Source organism: Scleropages formosus, chromosome 18, assembly GCF_900964775.1.
Source record: "Scleropages formosus chromosome 18, fSclFor1.1, whole genome shotgun sequence".
Lineage (NCBI taxonomy): Eukaryota > Metazoa > Chordata > Actinopteri > Osteoglossiformes > Osteoglossidae > Scleropages > Scleropages formosus.
Window position 1 is genome coordinate 18,419,880 of NC_041823.1, and position 27,098 is coordinate 18,446,977.

The 27,098-nt window shown below is 39.8% G+C and overlaps 2 protein-coding genes across 2 annotated transcripts; one reads left to right on the forward strand and one right to left on the reverse strand.

The window, feature by feature from the left end:
- Nucleotides 1-6,567: 6,567 nt before the first annotated feature.
- cyth2 (cytohesin 2) lies at nt 6,568-15,602 on the forward strand. Its single transcript, XM_018738208.2, has 12 exons — nt 6,568-6,779; nt 9,065-9,215; nt 9,646-9,712; nt 9,981-10,099; nt 10,194-10,274; nt 10,443-10,555; nt 10,905-11,053; nt 11,194-11,305; nt 12,938-13,014; nt 13,552-13,623; nt 13,892-14,046; nt 14,347-15,602. Exons 1-12 carry the CDS (start codon nt 6,713-6,715, stop codon nt 14,432-14,434), a joined length of 1,251 nt encoding a protein of 416 aa, XP_018593724.1. The 5' UTR covers nt 6,568-6,712; the 3' UTR covers nt 14,435-15,602.
- Nucleotides 15,603-20,529: 4,927 nt separating this feature from the next.
- Nucleotides 20,530-25,841, reverse strand: LOC108924976 (neuronal pentraxin-1). The gene is made up of 5 exons (XM_018736670.1): nt 24,913-25,841; nt 23,186-23,609; nt 22,730-22,980; nt 21,519-21,698; nt 20,530-20,881 (listed from the first exon to the last, which is right to left on the reverse strand). Exons 1-5 carry the CDS (start codon nt 25,609-25,611, stop codon nt 20,672-20,674), a joined length of 1,764 nt encoding a protein of 587 aa, XP_018592186.1. The 5' UTR covers nt 25,612-25,841; the 3' UTR covers nt 20,530-20,671.
- Nucleotides 25,842-27,098: the final 1,257 nt, after the last annotated feature.

A 27,098-nucleotide genomic window follows, 5' to 3' on the forward strand; every position in this document is an offset into this window, starting at 1 on the left:
ATGCAAGTTTGGAGTGAATGCGCTTATGTTTCAAGAGTGTGCATTTTAGTTATGTCAGTCTTTTTCTTTCCCCCCCCCCCCCACTAAATTATTTTTTTTCTTATGACATTTATAGGAAAATAAGTTTTGTTTTGATTACTTAAGTACTGGGAGGACCATATCTTAATCTGTGTCAGTGGCTTGGACTTTGTGTTCTCTTATAATCCCTACATTTGCTTGTTCCCTGCTTGGAGTATTTCTTCATCTCAGAAGTATGTTTACCATGCTGATTTACATTTCAAATAAGTAATGTATATCTACAAGCTTTAATACTAAAGTAACTGGCCTTTTTTAGAATCCATCAGGTGTGGGGGGAAAAAGGCTAATGTATTTGATTTAATGTATGTCAGTGTGTTTTTTCTCACCAATTATTTATTTAATTTTTTGCTCCTGCTTCAGTTCAAGTAGTTGCCATCTGTTTTCTTTTTGTCAGTCAATTTGAAGGTGTTTTTTTTTTTTTTTTTTTTTTCCTTTCTTCCCCCCCTTGCATGTAAAGACTAAATGAAATTACAGGCCAGTTTGTAAGATACCATCATCACAGCAGGCTATCCATGTTAACCAGTTTGCCTTTGTTTCAGAATTTACTGAATAGTGTGTTTAGTTAACTTAAGGTGTATCTATGAAAGGGATGGGCAACTCAGGCCCTCACACTGTAGGTTTGCTGGGTTTTCTGTCAGCAGAAGTTATGATTGCTTGGCAAACCAAACACATTAATTGAAGATGCGCTGTAATGTTTACAGTTTGTTAAAAGGAATTTGTGTGAGGAATACATTTAACAGCAAAAATGAGTATGTTTCACTGATGCGTGGATGAGTAACCCCTTGTAAGTAGTGTATCTAGCAGTATGGTCACCTTGGTGAATAAGGTGTGTGGGCTAGTAACGCTACATAGTATCCATTGTAAGTCGCTAGTAAGTCCATCAGGATGTTTACATTTGGTTTTACTCCTTAATATGTACAATTCTGTTTTCAACTAGTTAGTAACTCGCTTGTCCATAATTCAAAGATTTGAGAAATATAGAGTTAAAGGGCCTACTTATTGTTTCACAAGTGTTCAAGAAAATAAACCTTTTTTTGTGAAAATACATCAGTCTTGATTTTTCCATTTCATATTATTGTCAGTGACAATATATATTTAAGATTTTGAAAATTTCTGCTGGTCTGCAAATACATTCAATATGATGTGGTCTGAAGTGCACAATTCATTACATGAACAGTTCAGCTGCCCCTACTGGACTGAGTGAGTTCATCTCAAACAAAACTGAACATATCTTCTTGTATACAGGCCTTCTGTTGCCCAACTCTAATACTGGATGAGCATGTGTTATGTAAACAAAATATATTCAAAAAAGTAGAGGAATATCAGACAGATTTTATTGTATCCAAACTGAATGCCAGAAAAAGTCTTGTAAACATGCAGTGACAGTTTGGCTAGTACCAAGCTTGCTTTTCTGTGCTGTAGATCAGGGGTGCAAAACCTTGGTTCTTGAGGGCTAGCAGGTTTGAGAAAATACATTTTATAGCACCTCACTGACAGCTGAAGCACTGGGTAAGGCAACTTTATAATCAGTTAAGGCACTCAACGTGTGAGCTAAAGTAAGCACCAGCATTCCTTGCAGCCCCTGAGCCCTTGAGTTGTGCACCCCTGCCTGCATAGATTTCCAGCCATGACTTCCTGAGGTCAAGGGCTGGAGTGTGTTTTTGTGCTCATTTTGACTGCTTATTTTGCGTAAGTATTAGAGCTAAGCTGTACATCTCTAATCATAGAGGGTAATGATGTAGAATTGACAAGTGCAGTCAGTCTCTTAAAGTTCGTGCATACATGAAATGCATGTGCCAAACCAATTAGGAATTTGGTTTGAGGGACTCAATGCAAGTGTCTAGAACACTTTTAATAGTTAATGAAGCTGAGATACTTTTGAAACTGCTCAGTTTATCTGTTCTCCATGTGAAGAGATTTACTGTTGTCATCCATGATGAGACCATGTCTTAGAGCAGTTTAATAATGATAAAAATAATTGAGTGTGACCATCTCTGAGTAATGCCAGTAAGATGTCTATCGTTGATTCTGCTTGTGATAAATTATTTACTAATATATAAACAGTGTACAGTTGATAATACTATAACATTTAATTTTTTTCTTCTAAATAAAACTCACTTCAAAAATGTATATCTGTATTGTTTGCATATTTTTACCAAGGTGCATAGAAATTTCAGCTGGCCAGCTGAATCATTGTGAAATCCTTGTGCAACTTTACAGTTTTATTCATTAGTGATTGGAAATACTAATTCTGAAATAGCATGCCTTTCACAGTTATGATAAAGCCCACAGCTCATATAATGGACAGTATACAGTATTTGGGCAATGTTCTTTACCAGTTTACCAGCCTTTTCAAAGCATTGCTTTGTTAATCACATTATTGGTGTTTTAACTGACTTCTTCCTTGAGATGCTCTCATTCAGTTCTGCAAATGAACACAAGGAACATAGTCAGGTATTTTTGGTACCTATTGTATCAGTTAATTGAGACTTCCATTTGTCTGAACAACAACTCGTATTCTTCTGAGAGATATTCAATACCCTTTCTTTAGAATCCATTCTTTCACTTAATTCAGTTACAAAAACATCTACCACTGACCTGTGGTTGCTTCCTCTTGGCTTATTTTATTCTAAGTTTATTTTCTGCTGATTTAAACTTATTCTTGATGCTGGATGACTTATTAAACCATATGCCATGTTTTGTTTTGTCTTGAAGCAAACAGAAGGAAATGAAGGAAGCAACTCCGAAAACTACCCTTCATACAACATTTTTAAACCATGAGGGAGAGGGTGACTCATAAGTGACATACTGGTGGATAATTAACTTTTTAAAAAGGCCGTTTCACACAGGAAATACCACAAATTTAAAAAGGGGTCACACAAAATATTTTCTGGGGGCATCCAAATACAGTTTTGTTTTCTCTCATCTGGTGCATGTTGAAATATTTGTACAGCTGACAAGAAAATAATTAAGTAAATGTTAAATATCTGTATATTTACATTTTTTAATTTTCATGACAAAGTGAGAAACATACTGTATTAGTAACAAACTTCTATTAAGTAATACAAAAAATTAATGTTAGCTATAGCTAAGTTATACATACATAAATAGAAACTAAACTTTAAAGAAGTGCAAATTGTTCCTTATCATGTGCTGTCCTTTTTTCCTAAATGAACCACAGGATGGTTTCGGTCAAAACGTGTAGTAGAATCAGAATCAGATAAAAGAAACATATGTAGTAGATTGTGGTTAGATTAATGGGGCAGAATATGAGTCATGCTACCAATAGATAACAAGAAGGAATTCTTTCTAACTTAAATTGAAAATTACACACCAATGCTATCTAAAAAAAATAATATATAAATAATTTATTTCTGATACTCATGTTGGTACCTGGCTGGTGTGGTTTGTTGGTTTGGTTGGTGAGTTAGGCTTGGTCTGTTGATTTGGCTTTGTTGGGTGTGGTTGATGGTTTTTTGTTTTGGTGGGTTAGACTTGGTTTGTTGGTTTGGCTTTGATGCGTGTGGTTTGATGGTTAGTTGTTAGGCTTAGTTTGTTGGCTTGGTTTTGTTGGTGGTATGGGTTGATGGTTCTGAGTTGATGTGGTTTGTGTTAGTTCTGATTTGTTGGTTTGGTTTTGTTGGTGGGATTAGTTTCGGTTTGGTGGGTTAGGTTAGCTAAGCTTCTTGGTCTCAGGGCATGAAGATGTATGTTGGCTATGCTGGGTGTTGTCCTCTGTGGCTTCAGGTTGGTGGTTGGACTGGGTCCTTGTGTACAGCCGTTGTAAAATATGCACGGGGTATAACATCTTTTCCTGTGTATCTTGAATGAATGATATATTTCCGGGGTCGATATTTTATGGATCATATATTAACTCATAATCAATGTTTCGTTTATTTCCTTGAAGAAATGTGCAGATATTACAGTTTTTCTCAGTTGTTTACACATTATTTTCAAAACTATACATGATTATCACAAAATCACTGACACTGTTACCAATACAAAACACCACATCTGTAAAATCTAACAGAGATTGAGAAAATCACATTATGACAAAATAACTGCAAACACAGCCTTCAAAATCAAAGTATCAGGTCAGGATCCCACATAAGTCTAACTTTCAGAAAGCATCAATGAGACAATGTGTCTTACAAAATTTAAATCTCTGATCAAAAAAAAGAATTGTCACAGAACAATAAACCAGTTCAGAAAAACTGAGCACACTTTCCACTAGCCACAACTCTGTTGGCAATTCATGTTCACTTATGTTGCAGAACACTGCACAATTCTCAATATGTAAACACAATAACCACTGTAAAAACAACTGTGCTATTTATTCTAATACAGAAGTCACCTAGTAACACACAGTGTACCGGTCAGCTTATCAATCAATCAAATATTTACAACTCAGTTCTTCACTGCAGAATGTCACAAAATTGTCTAGGGCAGAAAACAATGCTGCAACAAAGAGCATATTGAATATGAGGTTGGGGAAGAAACAGAGAAAGAAAAGATTTTTCAAATGAAACAAGAACCATTCTAAATTAGAATCAATCATGGAATGCATATGTGGGAAGTCAGGTGGAGACTGCATCCCAATCGGAGCTGATTTACCGTAGTGGGAATCATCAGGATCTTCAGGAGTGAACTTGCAGGTAACTTGCATATTATTTGGCTCTCAAAGCAGCAAGAGGATTGCATGCCTGAGCATGACTTTGCCCTGATTGTATGCAAAGTTCAGACAAATCCAGCGGTTTTTAGGTGAAACTGACCTCCAGAAAATGAGGCTGAAATAGTGGTTGAAACACGGTGTTGGAAAAGAATGCTCTAAGACTCAAAAACAACCAAACATCATATACTAGAGGACAATGGAATGTTTCAGGGGACTGAATTTCCATGTCCATCACTGATCACTTTCTGAGCAGGCACAGGATGTCTATGAAACAAATACGTTTTCTTTCATTTGAGAGAAACGGAACATGTCAACGAGATGTGCTGCTTACTGTACATGTGCAGGTAAGCTGTAAATCTCCCCACAGTATGACAGCAGTGTGCATTTGGCTTACACAAAGGGTTATGGAGTAGTGTTAAAGTACTGTAAGAAATGCACAATATCCTCATCGCTGTTCCTGTGTGATTGTTTTTACTCAGAGAATCTCAGCAAATGATGCCCCAGATGAGTTCATCTTCAGTATGTAAATGAGGCAAAATTCAGTCTCCCTACAAGATGATTACAGGGTAGGAACATCATAAGATGTGGTGGAAGTTGCAGGCTAAAGGGATTGATTTGATCACCAACTGCCCTCAAATCCAGTCATATTCCTTCTGCCATATTCTTTATTTCTCAACCCACTTGAGGATTTTCTTTTTCTCTGCATGGAAGGTATACAACCCTAAAATTAAGTCAGTCTAATTAAAAAAATCCAAAAGGCCTGCGATGATGTGAGTGCAGATGCCTGGCCAGGGAAAACCTGAACTATAATGTAAATGAAAACCAAATTCAAGAGACAGATGGGATAGATTCTAAATCTTTTTTTGCTTTTTTACAATAGTTGTTTACTGTGTTTCAAAAGGCACCAGATGTGAGAATTTACAGAAAGCATGTAGTGTGTTTTACTGTAAATTGCCTGAAAAACAAAAAAGAAATGAAATTTTCTTTCAAAATGATTTTGTTCACTTTTTTTCATATTACTACGTAGTAATGAGATCAGACCACTGTGTTTGCATTTGGTCACAGTGCATAAGCACCTGGATTAAAACTACCTTCTAGAAGGTTTAATTTTAAATTGTTTAGAAGGACCATGGAAACAAGGGGGTTGGATGGCATTTAAATGTGTCATATTTTAGAATTTTCCATATAAAACAAATGTAATTTTTTTCTATGTCATGTTTGGAACTTTATGATACATGGAGAGTTTATTTTTAACCTCCCAAAAATGACAACGGACCGCAGGGATTGTGACTGCGTTCAAAAATAATTTTAACCTCTAACTAGTTTGCACATGCTATCCAACAAGAGTTGATGCAGTGACTTCTGAACACTATGAGGGAAGTCCATTGACCATATGAAAATATGTTATAATCATTGGGCATTAGATCTCATATTTTTTACAAAGGTTTTCACTTTTAATGCAGATAAAAAGACACAAAGTTTTAAACTGATTTCGGTTCTTATATATTCGTGCTTCCTGTTCAAGCTCTTGCGCCAGTCTGACGTATCAAGTTAACCAGTTCTTAATTTCAAAATAATATGCGTCAAAGATAGCTTCGAAACGTTCCAAATTCACAGAACAAGCTTTATTAATAGCTAAAAAGCTGTACCCAGAACACATAACTACGCTTTGGCAGCCATCTTGGCTCAACTGAAAGGGTAACTTCCGAAATGGCGTTCCATTGGAAAACACCGTGCGCAGAAACCATCAAAAGTACGGGAATGTGACTCTGTAAACCCTTACAAAGATGGCGAACAGTGAGCACTTTCCTGATGGAAGAAGTGTCGTAACTTCCGGTACCGCTTCTTCCTTTGTCTCTTCGCTGTCTTTGGACGTAGACTGGATATTTATTTTATTATCATGTCTTTTATTTCACTTTGAAAGGGGATATTTTGTATATCCATTATTTCCACGGCTACTGAATGACATTCGAGCTTGATACATATATGCCTAAAAGCAAAGCGCCGAAAATGGATGACCTGGACTACAGTAAGTCAGTTTTAATTGTTAGCTGAGTGAAGAATAGCTAGTTTACACAGCGGGGTGCCGCATGAATATCCCAGCCTGAGCCTGGTATTGTTAATTCGGGCCACTGCGTAGTTGTCATGTTAAAAACCCGTTTAATAATGGCATATTTATTATATATTGACATGATGTGATGTCTTTCCAATTATTATTGTGAAGTAGTTTTTTTTAAAAACTGTATGATCATACAGTCACAGTGTACGCTGGGCTGAAGAATTCCGCAGCTCAACTTACTCTGACCAGCAAGAAAAACGTCAACGGTCAAAATCTTTTCAGCTTTCCTGTTAACTAGTTTATTTTTAACTGCCTTCGTTCGTGTTATGAATGTAGAGTATTTGGTTGTATCCCTTTTCGTTCACTGTGTGTTAGGGGGGCGGGGTTGGTTGGAGAGCTCGTCGCCGTACTGCCTATCGTATCGACATGACTGCGGGATTCGCCATTGAAACAATGAAGTGTTTAAAAACCCGTCGGCTTTTTGAAGAAGTTGGAGACATTCCCGGTCCGTGCAGCCATCGCTGTGTGATAGCGGCTCGAGGAGAAGCAGACATATCTGTTGTTGGCTGCTTTTCCTCTACGCTACGAGCGCGCCCCATGATGCCGTGCCATTGATTCTTCTCATTCCTGCGCTCCCGCGGGCCGCGTGGCAAGTGAAATGTCACCTGAGAGTTGGCGCTCGATCACCTGCTGCGGCGGCGAGCGGCGCTGTTGTCTCGCGGCGCCTGGCTGCTGCGCGAGGACGTCACGCGCGTTCGTTCCCTTGTGTGTGCAGTTTGCGTCTTCCCGTGGTGGCTCTCCTCCCCCAGTCTAAACTGACGTGCAGCTCAGGTGAATTGGACGCCATCGTCAGTTGCCCGTAGTGTACGAGCGAGGGTGTGTGTTGCGTTCCTGTGCTGTGAATGGCAGTGGACGCAGTGTGTGTACTGTCATGTATCGTATCCTGCGTCGTGAATCACTTTAGTGGCGAAACAAGTCAATGTGTGGCTTTGCCAAATTTTCTGCTGCTGGTGCGGCCTGCCAGTCCTGAGCTAAGCTCTCTGGGACACCCTACATCAGTCCTCTGTTATCTTTTTTTTTTTTTTTTTTTTTTTTCCCCCCTTCCTCCTCTACTGGCTGCTTCTTTCATAATGCAAGGTACTTTTATCTTAGTTTCATTTTTTTTTTTTTTTTTTTTAAATTGTAAATTATTTAAGACTTGTCATAAGCCCATGAGGCAAACTGTAATGTGTCATCACGTCCCACACGTGTCCGGTTCTTTTCATTAATTTCTGATGCCTGTCGATGGTGTTGAAAATAATTCTGCGTTAATTTACAAGGTATATGGACACAAATATGTCTGCTATGAGAAGCAGCTGACACGAAACTTGAATATTTCCCTCTCAAAGCGTTGTTCCGTCTCACCACGCAGGAAAAATTGCCGCATTAGTTTCAGGTCAGCAGATTACTTGGCAGAAAGGAATGGAGAGAGAGAGAAAAGGAGCGACTACAGGCTTGTGTCTTGAAGGATCTGACTTATTAGGGTGGTTCTGGGTGTGGCTTCGCTGCCTAGAGCCACGATCCTCACCCACATTGCTTAAGTTGTTTTAACATGCCTCAGAGCTGCTACAGCCTTGTGTGCAAGCTCAGGTGTTATATGGCAATGTAAATGTTGTCCTAAAGACACAGTTGGAAAAGGCATTGCTTACTGACTCATGTAATAAACTTTATTACTATTCATTTCTTATCTGAGGCTTTAAACTAAGTGTCTTACAGTGTTTGACAGATGTATACAGGTGGATATTTTTACTGGAGCAATTCGGGGTATTACCTTGTTCAAGGTCACTGCAGCAGTGGAGGAGAGGGGGAGTTTCAGGGTACAGGTTCATGTCCTTAATCACATCACAACCAGCTGCCCCTTCCATCTTTAAAGTTATTATTACAGTGGACTTTTAACAACAATTTTAGTGTCCGTGACAGTCTGAGGCCTAATTATAAGTCATAAATTCCAGATCTGTTTGAAACAGTTTTGTTCATTTTGACACAAGAAAGAAAAATGTGTATGCAGCCTGTGAATTCTTTTCTTGATTGCTCTCTGTGCTTTCTTATTTTGCCTTTTTCTACATCTGTGGCTATATTTTTATGCCTCCCTCCCATTCCCACTTTACTATTCCTGCGAGTATCTGTGCACTTCTTTCTGTCCAGATGCAACTAAATATGTATGTATGTATGTGTATGTGATCACTTGGGGGTGTCCTTTTCTCTTCTTATTACAGTCCCGGTGGACTTAAGCCCGGAAGAACGTTCTGAGCTGGAGGACATCAGGAGGAGGAAGGGAGCCCTGCTTCTGGAGATTCAGAGGCTCAGGGAAGAGCTGAGGGAGGCTATAATTGAAGTGGAAGGCCTTGAGACCAGCACAGAGGGCAGGTCAGCCATGCATCAGGGTACCACCCTCACACAGTGCATCTAGGTCCAGCACACAAATTTAAAAGTGAAAAATAAATATGAGAACTATTAATGATAAAGTTATCACTAATGATCAAATTATCTATATTATTCAGTGCAATGAAAAGAAAGATGTCTTAATTGCTTCCTTAATTCCTTCCTCACTTGCTCTGTGACAGTTTTACATTACCAGTTCAATAGGCTTCTTAGAGTAAATAGGCACACTATGCTTAAAATACATTTTTAGATGTATTTAATTCAGGCAGATTTAACAATAATGCTTGTCCTTTGTTGATTATTTCATTAATACTTTCTTAAAAAATATTGCAACATTTGTTTCAAAACAAGAATTATAAGAATTAAATTATTTCTCTATATGTGTAATATTTTTTTTTTTTTTTTTTTATTGTAGTAAAACTCTACAGAAAAGTAGGCATGTTGCCATGGGAAGGAAGAAGTTTAACATGGACCCCAAGAAGGTAAGCTTATCACCTGCAACCAGCCGTAGTTAACAAGAGAGCCTACAGATGCCTGCTGCTTATTAAATATTATGTAGCACCTTTATCCGTTACACTATTAAACCATCAAAATATTACTTTCAGCCTCTAAATCAGCCATTTCATCTCAGAAATTCATTCTCTTTGTATTTTGTATCTACATGAAGACAGTAGGTACTGTTTGAGCTCTGTGATCCCAGTCCCTGTGTATCTCATGTCTGATGTGCTGGCTACCATGTGCTATTTGCAGGGCATTGCATTCTTGGTGGAGAATGAGCTACTCAGGAACACAGCTGAAGACATTGCCCAGTTCCTGTACAAAGGAGAAGGGCTGAACAAAACAGCAATTGGGGACTATCTGGGTGAGAGGTAGGTCCTACATCAGGTGTGCCTTTTTCCTTGGCTGGATGTGGTTGCTGAAGTGTCCCCCGTCAGCCCCGCTTCCTCTCTTACCCTGCTTTAGGGATGAGTTCAACATTAAAGTTCTCCAGGCATTTGTTGACCTTCATGAATTCACTGATCTCAACTTGGTGCAGGCGCTGAGGTGAGTGTTCCTTCTCTTGCTGTTTATAATGGGGATTGGTTCCTGTCATCTGGTATGGAATATGTTTGCAGAAAAATTTTGGGTTAAGAATGTTTATTAGAGTGTTAGAACGTATTTTGAGCACCTTCTCTCTGTGAGCGTGTGCTTGTTTTCCATCCCTGTCTTCAGGCAGTTCCTATGGAGTTTTCGCCTCCCAGGTGAAGCCCAGAAGATTGACAGGATGATGGAGGCTTTTGCTCAAAGATACTGTCACTGTAACCCTGGAGTCTTTCAAAGCACAGGTGCCATGATGCTTAGGGTTTTCCTACTATGTAACTAGGTCCCTTTGTGTTCTTTGGCATATCTACTATGCACCAGACTACTAACAGTACACTTATAAACAAGATGATATAAGTTCCTGTTGAGGGTATGAACTGTTTGGTTAACTTTTCTGTTCAAAGGACATCCTAAAATTATTTTGATACCTCTTTCTTATTGTACCTGAATTGACATTTTTTAAATTTTTTGTTATTGTAACAACACTGCCTGTTTCAGTGACTTTTGTCCTGCTGCTCTTTGACCCCACCCTGTTTCTTATCACACTCCTTTAACCGTAATGTCTTGCTCTTTCCACCTCTTCCTATTCCTCAGACACGTGCTATGTGCTCTCATTTGCTATCATCATGTTGAACACCAGTCTTCACAACCCAAATGTTAGGGACAAGCCTGGTGTGGACCGGTTCATCTCCATGAACAGAGGAATCAATGATGGAGGGGACCTCCCAGAGGAGCTGCTAAGAGTGAGTCTGGTGTATAGATGAGTGATTTTAGGGTCTTTCCAATGGTCTCTTGAGAATTTTTGTGTCTGCTGGTTGTTGGAAATGCTACTTGGCCAACATTTTCTCCTACTGCAGCCCTAATACCTCTTTCCTTTTCAAAGAATCTTTATGACAGCATCAAGAATGAACCCTTCAAAATCCCAGAAGATGATGGCAATGATCTCACACATACTTTCTTCAATCCAGACCGAGAGGGCTGGCTCCTTAAGCTGGGTGAGGTGGATGGTTCTTACACATTGAGCTGGAGGCCTGTATTGCTCTTTGAATATAATAAGCTCAACACCTGTAATGTTGTTTCATAATGGATGTTGAATGTTTGTGTACTTTTCGCTGTTCGATTTTAACCTGGAACTTGATTCATGTCAATCATAAGCTGTATAATTGAGTTTTCTCTTATGACATTAGCTTATTGTTTTAGAAGTTCACCAGTACTTAGTTAACATTTTGATTTGGTCCTGATTTATGAATTTTAAGGATATAAGGATTTAAAGATGGTTGCTTTCAAACTGGATTTGATGGCCTAAAGACAAATGATGCTTTTTATCATATGGCACAGTGGGTAGTGCTAGTGTCTCCCAGCACTATCTGATGGGATGTAGCTTCAATCCCCATTCAGTCTTTGTGGAGATTTCATGTTCTCCCTGTTTGCATGGATTTTAACCGGGTGCTCCGGTTTCATCCCACGGTCCAAAAACCAGTTCCAGGTAAATTGGGGACTCTAAATTGCCCTTTATATGTAAGTGGATAAAGGTGTCAGCTGTTCATTGTTAAGCATATACTTTCCTCAAAAGTGATGTATAAGTAGAATGATGATTTTAAAATTGTATATCTAAATTATTCTTAACCACTGGACATTTAGAGAAAGCAGTTAGTTGTACCTAACAGGTAGTTTTTATTCACTGTTTATTGCTGTACAGAGGGTTAATTTCATTGAATGATTTACATAGTGTTATGGGAAATGGTGAATGTGATGGAATTTCACTTGGGTACACTACATTTTGCTGTTCTTCGTGTGTTCTTCATGTGTGCTGTTCTGTGTGGTTTGCCTTTCTCCAAAGATGGTATAAGGACTGCCATTGTACAATGGTGAAATGTATTTAAATGCTCTCATTCTTACGCTACTTACAGCCCTGTGCTTTTTATTTTTCATTTTTGGCTTCAGAAAGAAGACCATTAGGTCTCTGAACTTTAAGAGTTCAGAGTGCACTTAAAAAATGAAGTCTTATTAACTTTGCAGTGCAATGATCGAGAACAACTTGCACAAATGTTTTTGTAAACCCAAAATGACCATTCCAGATATTTTTCTGTAGTGCTCACTGTGCCATTCAGATGCACAAACACCAGCAAAGGTCAACTTCACTTTAATTAGAAACAAGCGTGGAATTTCCTCTGTTGTACCATGGCTGTCTGCACTGTTAACCTCCTCTTGCATGGCGGGTTCTGTGATCTGTAACTAATATCTTTACCATCTTCTCCCTCTCCCTCTCTCTTCCTGACTATTCTCCCTTCCTCCAAAATTCTGGTCCCTGCTCTGCTTCACTGCGATTTCTGCCCTCTGCTGCTGCTGCTTATTTGTAAGGAGGTATGTATCAAGGTTGTAAAGCAGTTATTTATCTGATCCATTTAAACTGTCGACAATCTGACATGCATCACTTAGAAAATATTCCTCATTTTAATGAAATCATTTGTTTAGAAGTGTTATTCATTTCTTGAATCTGCAAGACACCTAAGGAATATAATCTTGTGTATAAATGTGACTCAGTACATACAGTCTGTAATGCTTTTAGCACCAGATGGCGCCAGTTCTGTCGTTATGACTTTGTGGCTGAATCTTGTTTGTTTTAGGAGGACGGGTAAAAACGTGGAAGAGGCGGTGGTTCATCCTGACAGATAACTGCCTGTACTACTTTGAATACACTACAGTGAGTTTGCCTCTCATTTAGCTTGAACAAATTTCATGGTCCTTTCAAAATGTGAATTTATATGTAAATGTAAAGTGTGTGTGTGTGTGTGTGTGTGTGTGTGCGCGCGCGCACGTGCACTTATACATGTATAATATAAAATATAAATGCTCCTTTTTTTTATACAGATGTTGCAGCTTAATACCTTGTGACAGATCCCATATCCTGTATTACTTGACCAGTGTTTCCTACCAGGGACAGCTGGTAGTGTAGCGATTAGAGCTACTGCCTTTGGACCAAGAGGTTGTAGGTTTGGTTCCTACCTTCAGCTGTTAGTACCCTTGAGCAAGGTACTTACTCTAAATTGCTCCAGTAAAGTTACCCAGCTGTACAAATAAGTAATTGTAAAGTAGCTTAACATTGTACAGCTGGGTACAATGAAAGGACAACTGGACAAATGAGGTACAGTAAAACTAGAGGTTTGGGTGGTTGGTCTGATGATGATGGTGTAAACATGGTAATGGCTGTTGTCATGAATGTAACCGCTCTGTGTTCCAGGACAAGGAACCCAGAGGAATCATTCCTCTAGAGAACCTGAGCATTCGTGAAGTTGAAGATCCTCGAAAGCCTGTGAGTTCTTTCTGCTTCCTATCAAGTGCTTTTAATTCCTAATCGCTCTGGAGTGTTGTGTAGATCTGTTGTTCAGATGCTGCTGGAGAATTCATTGAAGCCCATCCTGCCTGTGCACAGGTGCAGGAGAAGTGATAAAAAAAGAAAACGACGACATGATGCAGTTATACATATAAAATTCCAGTACTTGTGGACTTCTAGTGGGTTATGCTTTTGTGTCTGCTCAACTCTCCATGTGTTGAGCTGACCTGTCCCTCCACTTCCTTAGAATTGTTTTGAGCTGTACATCCCAAACAACCGTGGGCAGCTGATCAAGGCCTGTAAGACAGAAGCAGATGGCCGCGTGGTAGAAGGGAACCACATGGTGTATCGCATCTCTGCCCCTACGCCCGAGGAGAAGGACGAGTGGATACACGCCATCAAGTGAGTGGGTTCTTTAGGGAGACTGCTGTATCCTTCGACAGATCCTCACACACAGGGCAACTTACACAGTGCAATATACAGAAATACACCAGAATTTTCAGCCCACTTCAAAATGTGAAATGGGCTAATATAAATACGTGGAATGGAGTTGAAGGGGACATGGTGAGGAGGACAGGGGAGCACAAATATCAGCCAAAATGAATGCTTGTGTCTGTATTATTTAGACTCATTCCTTGTGCTCCCCCATTTCCCCTGGCTTTTCACACTGCCCTTTTCTACGCTTCCACCTTCTCCCTACAGCTCTGCTGTGAGTGTGGACCCTTTCTATGAAATGCTTGCTGCCAGAAAGAAACGCATCTCTCTAAAGAAGAAAGAAGAGCAACCTTAAATTATTCTGTATGCCCCTCCCCTGCATTCTCATTCCAGTATGGAACAAAAGACTTCTTATTATTCATCTTCCAATTTCTTTAAGCACAGCTCATCCATCCCCTTTTCTCCCAACACCACAAAGGCTTTTTTCTTCAATTTGAAGAGGTTTTGCTACCCTTTTTAATAGATTTTTCAGTCTATTGAAGTCCTGCAGTTGTAAAGAATTCTACTGTGGGGTAACTCAAACACTAAAGTGCTGTCTAAAGACTACAGTCATGACTACAGAGCTCTTATGTCAACTAGTATCTACACTTGTCTACTGCAGAAATATTTGGTCCACTCTGGCTCTTGCATGACTACTTGTAAAGTACACTACACTGCTGCCAAAGGTTGACTGTACACATAGTTGTTGTTACAGGACCACTTGGTTCACTGCACTGCTACTACAGGACTACTCTGTACACTCCAGTGTTACCAACTGGACATCGTGGTAAATTTGACTGCTCTGCTAGGAGTCTAACATGACTCCAGCACTTGCTACACTACGCCCAGTACTTCTCTGTCATTATGTCAGTAATAAGTTTGTATTCAGACTTCATGTGAAGTACCTAAAATCATTTGAGAGGGTAGCAAAAACACTCTCCATCTTCCTAGATCAGACCAGGTCATGTTCAGCTCTATGATCATACTTAGCCTAAGAATAGTATGTTCATGTTTGAGATGCTAAAACAGTAGAAACATGAGTAGCATGGCAAGTTACTAAAGGAAAAGCTTGAGGTCATTGCTGTTGGATTTTTACTGTTTGTGGAAAAATCACTGAAGTTTTTCCAGAGTCAGTTTGGCTTTGTGAAATGTTTGCCATAGTTTTAAGTTGAGGTTTCACTGTGGTAGAGTTTCTGATGATTCACAAGACTGACAAAATACATAAAAATATACTTTCTTCATGTTTACATATACTGAATTTCCAATTGGGAAGGAGTTGTAAATGTGCAGTATCACTGTTTGTTTAGTTAATGAAGTGTTTAAGAAAACAAATGTCTGCACTGCACGGTTCAGTGGATACATTGGAAATGAGGGCTGTTTGACTGAATCTCTTAACATACTTTTAACAGTAACTTTGAGACTATTATATGCAATGTGGTTGTGGTAGCAGGCAGACGTGTGTGTGTGTGTGTGTGTGTGTGTGTGTGTGTGTGTGTGTGTGTGTGTGTGTTTTTTTTTTTTTTCCCCCCCTTCCATGAAATACTGTATGGCATATAAATTGTTGGCTGTGTATGCTGTGCAACTTCTTAACTGGGAACCAATATTAATTCCAGCATTCAGTGTCTTACAAGAAAAAAATTGTCCCATTGCAATCTACACTATTTTTTCTATATAATAAATATATATTTATATATAATATTTTGCTGAAAGGCAAGGAAGATTGGGGTAATTGAATCTGATATCATTCTGAAATTGACAATGGCAATGATCTCAGCTGTTTCCTATTCGACTATAAAAATCTGCCTGCATATAGACTCATCTGAAGTTAATTCCAAGTTACATGTTCTGCTGGGTTTTAAGAAGTGTAAATGGCAGCTTATTTTACTATGTATAATTTTTGTTTTTGTAAATATATTTAGTTGTTTTATAACATCCTTCATGAAAAGATTTAACTTATTGTTTTTTGTTTTTTTTTATTATTTTTTATTTTTTATATAACTTTGTTTGCATGTTTAAGAGTCAAGGCGACTTCCACTGGAAAGAGTATAAGGGCAGTTTAGATACTGATATTAGAGATATTAGATATATGCAAAATAACTTTGCGTTTGGTAGTTCCCATTCATCCACATGTAATCAGTCTCTACTAGTAGTATATGGAATTGCCTCATGTTTCCTGGTACACTATAATGTGCTTGAATGAACTGAACTCAGTTTTGCACTTCTCTCTTTTACATGAAAGCTGTGAATGCAATGCAATGTAATGTGCATTAATATATTTCTGGAGTACAGATTTATTAGCCCTCTTCAGTGAAAATATTAAATCTTTGTTCAAGGAGTTTCTGGGGCTGTGAAAAAAGATATATATAACAACATGGAAAACTTGCAAATCTTCCCTTTTAGCAATCCAGTTTAGTCGTGGTAGTAATGATAAGGGTCATGGGTTTCACAGCTCATTTGCTGTGCGTATCCAGTAGAACTTTCGCACATTGTTATGCCAAGTCCTCTCTTCCCAGGTTTATATAAGACCTTGACAAACAAAATTGCGAGCCACTTGCGTCTGTCTCCAAGCGCTCGCATTGCAATTTGATCTCCTAGGTAAAGAAGTCATTTGTAGTCTGTTGTGTTCTCTGATGTGGATTGATCGCTGCTTGGCTGTTTCCAACAGAAATATATGAATATGGGAGCAGATTTTTCTGCTCTTGTGCCATCAGCAGACTCTTGGGAGACATCCAGCTGGTTGTAGTTCTGAACAGATATTGATAATTTCTTGCTTGTTGAAGGATCCCATCTGCTTCTTATTATCCTATCTTATGCCCTGCATGTGGGCTGTCATTTTTAAAAAGTTGTAGGCATGGGTTTGATGTACATTATGGCATTATGGTTGAAAAACCAGCACGGAACACGGGGATAATCGCAGACAGCTGACAACTGGGCATGCATGGTGCACAAAGTAGCTCAACATATGTATACAGCTGTATGTGTTTAATGAGGCAATAAGTTTTCACCCATCATTTGGTTAGTTGGAGTCTGCCTCCTTTTTTTTTTTTTTTTTTTTCCTTTCCATTTTCAGATACTAATCTGAATTAAATGTAGCAAAAGAAACAACAATGCACTGGCATCAGTAAGCATAAGAAACAATAAAACATGGTTTAAAAATGTTTGGAGTGTTTTTCTCCTTGACTCCCCCCCGCAGCATTCTAAAACCTTCCAAATTTATCAGGTCCTGTCCATTTTACAGCCCCTGGAATGTTTCTCTTGCTGGTGACAGGTTGCATTTCCAAGACCCACCGTTGGGTGTCGCTTTGGAGCAACATTCACTGTATTTTTCTTTTTGAAATCTGAGCAATAACAACACACAACACTGCTACAATAATTACAACACTGCCTGTGCTTCTTTAATGATGTCTTGAGACTTCCGACAATGTTTTGTGGAAATGGTGGGTCTGTCTTCTTACTGTAGCCATGTATAAGCTTAATTTGCTCCTTTATATCTCTGGGATTTGGGAGGCACTGGCCATCCCTTCTGTGTTGCTGCACCCGTTAGTTATCAGTGTCGTCGTCTCACCTGCTTTGAGAAGCCACACAGGTACTCCTTAAATACCTAAACACTTTTCACATTTTCCTCTTTCCGATTTCTTACTTATCACTTCATGTTTTGCTTGTGGGAAAACTAGGGAGCTTTTCCAGGATCATAGTTTGTACATATATTTACAAGTTACATTCTTCAGTTTTCACTACATTTTTGGGATAATAGTCATGGTGAAAAAAGGAATTAGCAGCAGTATCTGTTTGAAAAAAGTTTCAGCCTTTATTGAGTTATGAACTAATATTCTTCATTCCTGGTTCATGTGTGGTTTGGAAAGGTTATTTCAAAATTCTCATTGGGTATCAGCTGTGTGAGTGAAGCATTGAAACTGGTAAAGCTCTCTCATTCCCAGGAGATGTATTATTAATTGTCATGGTGTGCTGAAGAAAGTAAATAACACTATTTGAATGGTGGAGAAAGGTAAATACTTCAGTTTAAACATCTGCTCTGAAAGGACAATGGTTCTTTATTGGAAAAGATATGAGCTAGGTTCCCACTCCCTCTTTACAGACTTTAAAATGCAGGTGAGAACTTACTGGGCTACTAGACCCTTCTTATTTATGATTTATCTTGTAAATAATTATATATAAAAACAATAAATCATTATTGTTTGTTGTTCTGCAGTGTTTTATGACTGGGCTGTGATAGTATCATTTTGTTACTTCGTATCCGCTCAGAAATACTTCAGGCATTTAGTTTTTAACAACAAAAGGGAAATTACTTAATTTAATATGACTACCAAACCTTAGTTATTACCTGGAAAATTGTTGCAGGCATTTAAAATTTTGCTTGCTTTCCGTTTCCTGTATTGAAAGTGTTCGGTATTAAGTGTATTGATATGAAGGATTGAGAGGGGTTGATACCTAAATCATCCACTATGTCTGTTAAGTCAGTCAGATTTTTTTTAATATTCTGTTCAATGAGCTTTTATATTTCTCTTGATATTTAAATAAAATGAATTATGGGCCACATTTTCTGCTGATATTTCAAAAATGCTGATGCTTACATCAGCATCCTTTTTTTTACTTTCAATTAAAGCCAAAAGACCCAGCGCCCATCTCCTGGTCTATTTAGTAGGAATAACTAAGATGCCAACACCTTAACACATATGTTTTACTTGGTCTATATAGTGCGAAGTGGCTTGTGGCATGTAATGAATGTAAGGGGCCTGGCAGAGCATGAGGATTAGTATGGGAAGTATGTGGCTAGTGGCAAGGCAACAGAAACGGAGCTTTCTGATATGGGCATCATGTATGAGTTGAATCTGTATTTACAAATTTCACACATTTCTGTCAGTTCTCTTGTAGCGTTGGCCGATGTACAAGAACCAAGTAACAAAACCTCAAATCAATATTTACAGGTATTACACAAAAAGCACTGATTTTTCTAGCAGCCCTCTTTAATAATGGTGCGTGTTTCTTTAATTGCTTTATTTGAAAAAATAACTGTAAAATGAGAAGTTCTTAAAGGGTGAACAAAAATCTAATAATGTAAGCATATAATGCAGCAAAGTCAGAGGGAATGAATTTGACATCACATCACACCCAGTTACACAAACACAGTACACAGGGAATGGTGGACAGTTTCTGACTCACTAATATTATCCCTCCCAAAAAAAACACCACCATTTGTTTACACAGACCCAGCAAACAACAGATTATTACACAAGAATGAATACGTACTACTTGTTTTTTTCCTATATATAAAAATTAATTGGCATATGACTTCATAAAATGATATTCTACTGGTTTAGAACAAAGGGCTCAGGGTGATTTTCAAAAAAGTTCTTTTGGACTGTACATCACTTACATGAAGAAAAATTAATACACTCAGGATAAAAACATGCAATGGAGTAAAATCAGAAAGAAACAAGGTTTTTACCTAATAGCACTGTGCACAGAGATTTACCAGTGTACTCACTGAACCCAATGAAGGAGGGTCCTGACTGTCCTCCTGCTCACAACCAGCTGAGCATGATCACACTCCACTTCGGTCTATTGCGCTACACTTGAGTCGATTTGAGGTTAAAATACACATCGAGCAGTGATGTCAGCGGTGTTCACACAGAACGACTACATTTCATACCGTTAAAGAACGCTTCATATAAAAAAGCTAATGTTTTCCTCAACATTTAAAATCTTTAAAAAATACCTAAATCACCTAAATAGTTTTGAAATCACAGACTAATTCTAATAAGGTGGTGTGCAGGTAAGGTGTAAGACGTATTGAAAACTCCACTGCTGATCACTGACATCATCATTATCACCATCACAGGTTTCATATAAAGGCCTCGACATTCTCCACACCGTACCCCCCTTTCCCTGGGGAAGGGCATGGAGTCCAAAAGGCCAGCTACAACTCCACACTCACTTTTTTTTGTAAAAACAAATGAAAACAAAACAAAAAAAACTACAAATCTTCCTTTCTCAAGGAAAACTTTTCAACAATTTTCAAAGTAAACTTTTACCTACATACTTGCTGTCTCTGCTACCTTTGGTATAGCTGTATCTTTCAAAATATTTCCTTACAAGAAAAATATCGCCTACAAACTCACAGAGCCTTGAGTTCTACAGAACACTAGTACAGTACTGGACCTGTATCTCGCCAAGAACGGCTCCAACTCTCTCGCTTGCTTATTCGCCTTCTTCCCCAATAGCAGTTCACCTTCCTGTTGCGAAAGTGATCGTTTGCCACAATCCGGGCCCGTTTTCCGTCGCACGCCCGACGGAATCATTATCTTACAGCCAGTGGTAGCTAAAGGAGGTTCTCCTGTACTGTACAACAGTCCAGGCGTTAACAGTTCTGTTTAGATTTGATAAAGCCCTTGGGGCAAATGATAATTTCCCTTTCTCAACCTGTTCATCATCACTGGGTTGTCAGACCTTGTTCCCTAAATATAATTTGGATTGTTCCCGCAGTGTTTACAAGTCTTTTCCATAGTGATTCTGTACATGGAGGCATTTTTTTTTAATGGCAGGGATCAAACGGGTACTTTGTGACACCCCCATGCAACTCGACCGCAGACTCAGTCCAGGCGATGATGTCTCCGGTCATGTGACTTCCACACGTGGCCAGGTTGTATATCTCATGAGATGTAAGCATGTGAGACCAAAGCTGAAGGTCAGAAATCTCCCCCACGAAGGCCTGTGTGGCATCAAATCGGCCTCCCAGGGTATCCTGCACAAGGCGAGAAAAACAAGGCGTTAAAACTGCAGCCATTGTAGCAGTATAATTTAATAATTTATTTCATTTGTACACTTTAGTGCACTATATGTTTTCTGGCTGATCGTCAGAGAGAAAAATTGCTTACAGTTGATTTTTGGAGTTAGAGGGCAAAGAAATCGCTTTTCACAAGTAGCCCTTATGAGCTGCAGTGGGATAGACTAAAACCAAATAGCTTCTTGACTTAGCTTTGACTATTCTATACAGAATAAAAAAAGCAGGTGCTGATGTTAGATCTTAATTAACCCTCGTTCGAGTTGCATCTGCCCAAACTGTTACGTTAAGACGTGTCACTTTATCCAAGCCTTTAAAAAAGGAAGAGGCTGGAAATAGTAGACTGACCTGCTTACTGCAGGAGAGTATTTGCTAAGGACTGTTGTATAAATATGGGTTTGGAGGAGGGGAGGCATGTTGCTGTATTGCCTTAAATGCCCTTCTTAGGAAACCCGGTAGCTGCAGAAGTGAGCTCATGAGAAGATTTTCATATCAGATGCATGTAAAGAACACAGCACTCGTTGCGTGCTTCGTCTGCACATGGAGCTCGCTAGTAGACAAACTTAAATAAGATGGACATTACGAAAGGCACGGTCACCTGCTCCTGTCCCAGTATGAAAACCCCACCAGGCTTAATGGGGTGCCATGCCGAGAGATTCTCGCCCGAGCCCCTCTTCACTCCATCCTGGTAGGCCTCCCACAGGCCATCCCGTGTAGACCAAGACACACACAAGTGATGCCACTTCCCATCACTTAGGGAAAGTGGAAGTGTCACAGCCTGGGGGAGGAAGAAACAAGAAGACTGATGTTAATTTGTCCATCCACCGTTTTTAACAAGTGCTTCTTAGAATCCTACGTATAATGACACAAAAACGATCCTGAGACTGACAGGTTGTAAGATAGATGGGATGTCAGTAGATTAAGTCTCAAGATGTAAAGGATTGTTTCCTGAACCGTACTGTCTTGGTGCCATTTGTTTTCCTTTCATAAACATCGAGAAACATAAATTAGACAAATAATACCAAATTTCAGTCAAGGTTCTTTTCATGTGATTGAAGCAAATGCGCTCCCATGGTGTTGGCAGTGGAAGGGTTTTGGAGAGCGCCGCTGTCTTCCCTAAGGCGCTCTCCGCATGACTCAGGCCCATAAGCAGCTTTCCTTATCCTTATGTCTTTATGTTGTTAAGAGGGATGATGGCAAGGCATCCACTGGGTGTAAGATGGGGTGAGCCAGACGCTATTCATTATAGCACCCATTGTGAAGGGGTGAGAGATGTTCTTGTCCCTGACTGAATAAGGCTGTCAGTGTTTAGGCGGCCTGTCAGTGTGGGGAAAATGAAGGATTTCACCATTTCAGGCAAAACCCTGATACTGCTGGAGGATGACAATTCTATTTTTCACCTGGACATAAGAAGGCTCATGGGACGGGACTTGCCAGGCATGTTTTATATACACCATGCACAGCTAACAAATTATACAACATACAAAACTGTGCAATAAAATAAGTATTCAACAAGACCTTTACATGTGACTTTGTTATATTTTAGGGAGCTGAGATGATGGACTTCTCATTTCTCATTCTTAGTACAATGGGTTCCTCAAAGGGAACTCATAAGAAATTTCAAAGTATTTAATTATGCTAATGATGTGATTATTTTTAGGAACAGGATTTAACATGTATTTATTCTACAAAAAATATTTAAAGCAACTCAAATATTTTAGGGGTTTCTGTGGGCTTTGCAAACCATTCTTCAATTCTCTGTGTGTAAAGTGTGTCTTGGAAGCACGCTCAAACACACTCGTTTCCCACCTTGTCATTGACGAGAAGCTCCATCGGATTGTTGCCCCATTCTATCAGGACCAATTCATTAGCCTGTCCTGGGACAGAGTAGGAGAACGGAGTCCCCAGACCAGGTCCTGCACCTCCTTTTAGCCACAAGCAGAGCGTCAAGGCAAAGATCTCATGTAGGAGGGTGCGCTTGATTCGTCCATACATGTAGTTGGTGCGCATTGGGAAGCCTATCTGGAAGGCATCCGGACTTTTTGGTTTCTTTCTGGAACCTTTGGGGAAAAGAATCCTTGTTAGCAGTATGTTCTGCATGTTATATGTTCAGTCATTATGGTTGTAGATAAGGTGTTTTTAAGTTTTTTCAGTGATGGGACCATTTTGATATAAATGACTTTCCAATGCAGTCAGAAAGAGCACTTAAATGATGCATTGCATTTTTGCTGAGGCTTCGCTGTGTGTCCCCAGGTGGTCCACTACCTGTTTCTGAGTTCCTGTGGTGTAGGTGGCTCAGTACAGTGTCCAACTTGTTGGGGTGTATTCCGTGGGGAGCAGCTCTATGTCCCTGTGAGTGATAGGGCATTCGTGGGGGATATCCTGGGTTGTGCCCATCTGCTTCATTGTCATGGTGACCATCATCATGGTGATCATCGTGGTGGTCATCATCGTGATGGTCATCGTGGTGGTCGTCATCGTGATGATCATCGTGGTGGTCGTCATCGTGGTGACCGTTGTCATGGTGACTGTCACCGTGGTGATCGTCGTGGTGATCAGTCCCGCCGTGGTGGTCTCCATTGCCATGAGAGGCTGAGTGAAGGTTCATCTGCTGTTCCAGAGCATGAATCTTGCGTTGAAGCAGGTCTTTCAGGGAATTGGAATAGGAGCTGGATGTGTTCCTCGACTGCTGACAGAGAAGGGGAGCAGGAACACAGTGATGTAGTGTTGTGTTGACCGCACAGTCAAGACAGACCTTGACAGGCGTGAGAGCTACAACACTGAGGACACTGAATGGCTGTGAAGGTTCAATGGGAAGCAATCATAACTACAGAAGATGGGACATTTCAGTAAATGAGAGAAATTACACTTTCACTTCCCTGTTATTCTGGTCTCTTTCCCAAAGCGCCTGAGGTGTCAACAACTAATAATGTCAGTCACACTCAGCAGTAACCACTTGCCTAAAGCAAAGATGAAGGGGCTGTTCCATGAGGAATGCTCATATCATCAGTATGTACTTCATGGTATGCACTCTACATATCATTTTAAGATGTGTTTATAGTTTGTTTCACTTGAAATCAAACATATTAACCCATAGGTTCAAAGATAAGACAAAGATATTTTTTGTACAGATGTTATTAGAGCTGAGAGAACAGTGGAAAACGAATAATTGCAGAACACAAGAGTCTGATCAAAGATCAGTTCTCAAGTAATACATTTTTTGCAAGCACACCAAGATATCCTAGAAACAAAACAGAAGACCTCTTCATCTCAAGATGAAATACGAACTGTAGTGGTTGATATTCAACAAAGGGGGGAAGGGCTTGATGGGGAGTCCATCTCTACTTCTATCTCCTTCCTCTGTGTCTTCAGCTTTCTGTAAATCCGGCTTACTTGTCCCAGTATGCTCCACGATTAGAGACTCGTCAGCATAGATCAAGCTAATCAGCACTGATCTTGATTAGCATTCCCCACTACACAGACATCTGCTGGTTGCCAAGACATCCCTATCATAGGCCTGTAGACTGAGAAACTGATGCAACAGACAGAATATGTCATTTTTGCTCCAGTGTCTCTGTAATTTTATTAGCAATTACAGATAAATCTGTACGTGCCTCATCCACATGATACAATGTTCTGCAGTTACCAGAGCAGTTGCGTTGTGTCTCCGACTGTTTTGATTTCTTGTTATAAGGCAAGTTGTTCTTGCGTGGTGTGTGAATGACACAGTTTGTTGCATTACTTTGCAGTTTGTGTCCCAATAATAAAGCAGATTACAGCATGTGAGCTCTTGGCACATTTGAGACGGCTATGAAATGTGACAGCTTTTATTTGATGAAGGCTAGACAGATTTCGATCATGTGGGTTCTTAATCTCATGGAACACTAACTTTATAGAGCCCACTTGTTGTTTTTGTTTTTACCACCTTGGTCATGCTTCCAACTCTCTACCATTCTTGTCATCTTCCTCATACCCGGCTTGAAGTTTCTCACCTGCAAGTTCTCCAGCCGCTCCTTCAGTGCCTGCAGCATCCTGCCCATCTGCTCTGGGGAAGAGGCCATTTCTGCCCCATGCTTATCTCCCCCTCCCAGAGCAGCCTTCCCCCTGTGGTGGGTATCTGGGCGGTGGCCACCCATGAGATAATGATGTTCTGAGACATGATTGCTGTGGTGGCCCTGGGAATGATGCCCGCTCTCGGAGTAGGGGTGGTGTGACTGACTATGCAAGGGTATGTGAGGGCCATGGTTGTCATGGTGGTCATCATGGCCCCCCATTCCTCTCCCGAAGCCCTCGCAGAGGGTCAGCTTGGCAGTGAGCTCCCTGATGGTCTCTCGCTGGTCCAGAATGGTCTCTTTCTGCCGAACCAGGCTCTCACGAAGGTGCAAGATGGTTGTTTTGGCCTCCTCTGTCATCCCCCACCATCCATTTCCACTAGCCCCTCCTCCACTTGGTCCATGGTGGCCATTTGCATTCACTCCAGGTCCTGCCCCTCCAGGATTCCCACCAACAGGGAAGCAGCTAGGGTCAGCATCAGCCGGGATTGGTGTGCAAACAAACTTTGGATGTGCACCATAGTCATATTCTGTCCCTGGTAAAGCATTGCTGGCACCCAAGAAAATGAGAGTGGATGAAAACAAAGTAAAAAGGAGTTTGGGGCATGAGAGCCCTGGGTGAATTTGTCTCACCAGCATGAATCCTACAAAATCAAGAGCTTAAACAGAAGTAGGATGCCTTTTAGTTTCTAAAATAATGACTTCTGTTTTATAAAACAGCACCCATAAATTAAATAAAATTATAGGCCAAACAGTCAAATTAAAAAAATCTTTTAAAATTCCAAGAGCTAGACGTATCCCAGTAAGATGGCTGTGGGTGATGAATCTGCCAGAATAAATCTTGTTTCTTCCAAAATCTAAATAGAGCTCCCTGGCATTATTGCTGTCTCCAAACGGATGACTGTTTTTTCCTGGCTCCACATATATCCAATTTGCTGAACTCAGAAATTGGTATCTCCTGGTAGGCAGTAGGCACTGTGGACCTCCTTGTTTTGGCAGCAAACACAGATTCTTCCCTCACGGTCAGCCAGCAAGGATGAGGAACCTTTTGAAACCAAGAAAGAAGTGTCATCAGCAAAGCCATGATACCCTTGTAAAAGAGGGTTTGATGGATTTTGGAAATGATTATATTGCACCACTCAGGAGAAGAGTAAAAAGTTAAACGGTTGTTACATTACTAGACATGTCAATCCTAATGATTGAGTAAAACAGGTCACGTTTTGACGTAAGTGGTTCAAGCTGAAAAATTGAGTCTTACTACTTAATGAATGTGTGAAACACCTAACAAACCCATTGGGCCTGGGTTTAATCAGATTAAAACCATATTATGTGGTGGCAGCCTCAAACATACGTGTTCTTAACAATCTGTAAGTCAATAAAGGTTTTTCACTTGAAAGGGGCACTTGGATTAGTCATCAGTTTAGTACGTGTGTGTCCTTGGTGTAGGACACTCTTAACTACTTCTCTCTCTAAGACCACAGTGTGCAGTGGTTACAGTGAGGGCAGATTTACAACACCAGTACAAAGTCCTAATTATCAATCAAACTTTACTGTTTATTAATGATATTGCACCCAACAATGAAGTAGCACCCAACAGCCCACCATATAGACATTGACCCATAATTATCTGAAGCCGTGTTGGTTGGCTCTTCATTGTTTCATGCAAGGTGCATCACGAATTGTGACTCGAGCTTTATGTTTAGCTCAGAAAATCATTCAAACAGTATAATTTACATTTACATTTATTCATTTAGCAGACGCTTTGCTCCAAAGCGACGTACATCTCAGCAAAAATACAATTTGTGCATTGATTGCATTAAGAGAAAGAGACATGGCTGCAGACATGTGATTCTTAAGTAAAAGTAAGAAGTAAAAAGTATTAAGTAAAAGTATTAAAAGAAAGTCCCTAAAATCAGTTTTCACTGTTGGATTATTTTGGGTTCTGGAGAAAATTTTAAAGGTTCCGATTGTTGAGAATACCTTGCTGCTGACCCAGCTTCCACCTGTGAGGAAGAGCTTAGCTTGTTTGTCCCTAATTGCTATTAGAGCCAGCAGAAAGTCGCCTGAAAGCTGAGCACGGCGGAAGCAGACCTGCAGTTGATGGCACGGTGGTGTACAGAGGGGAG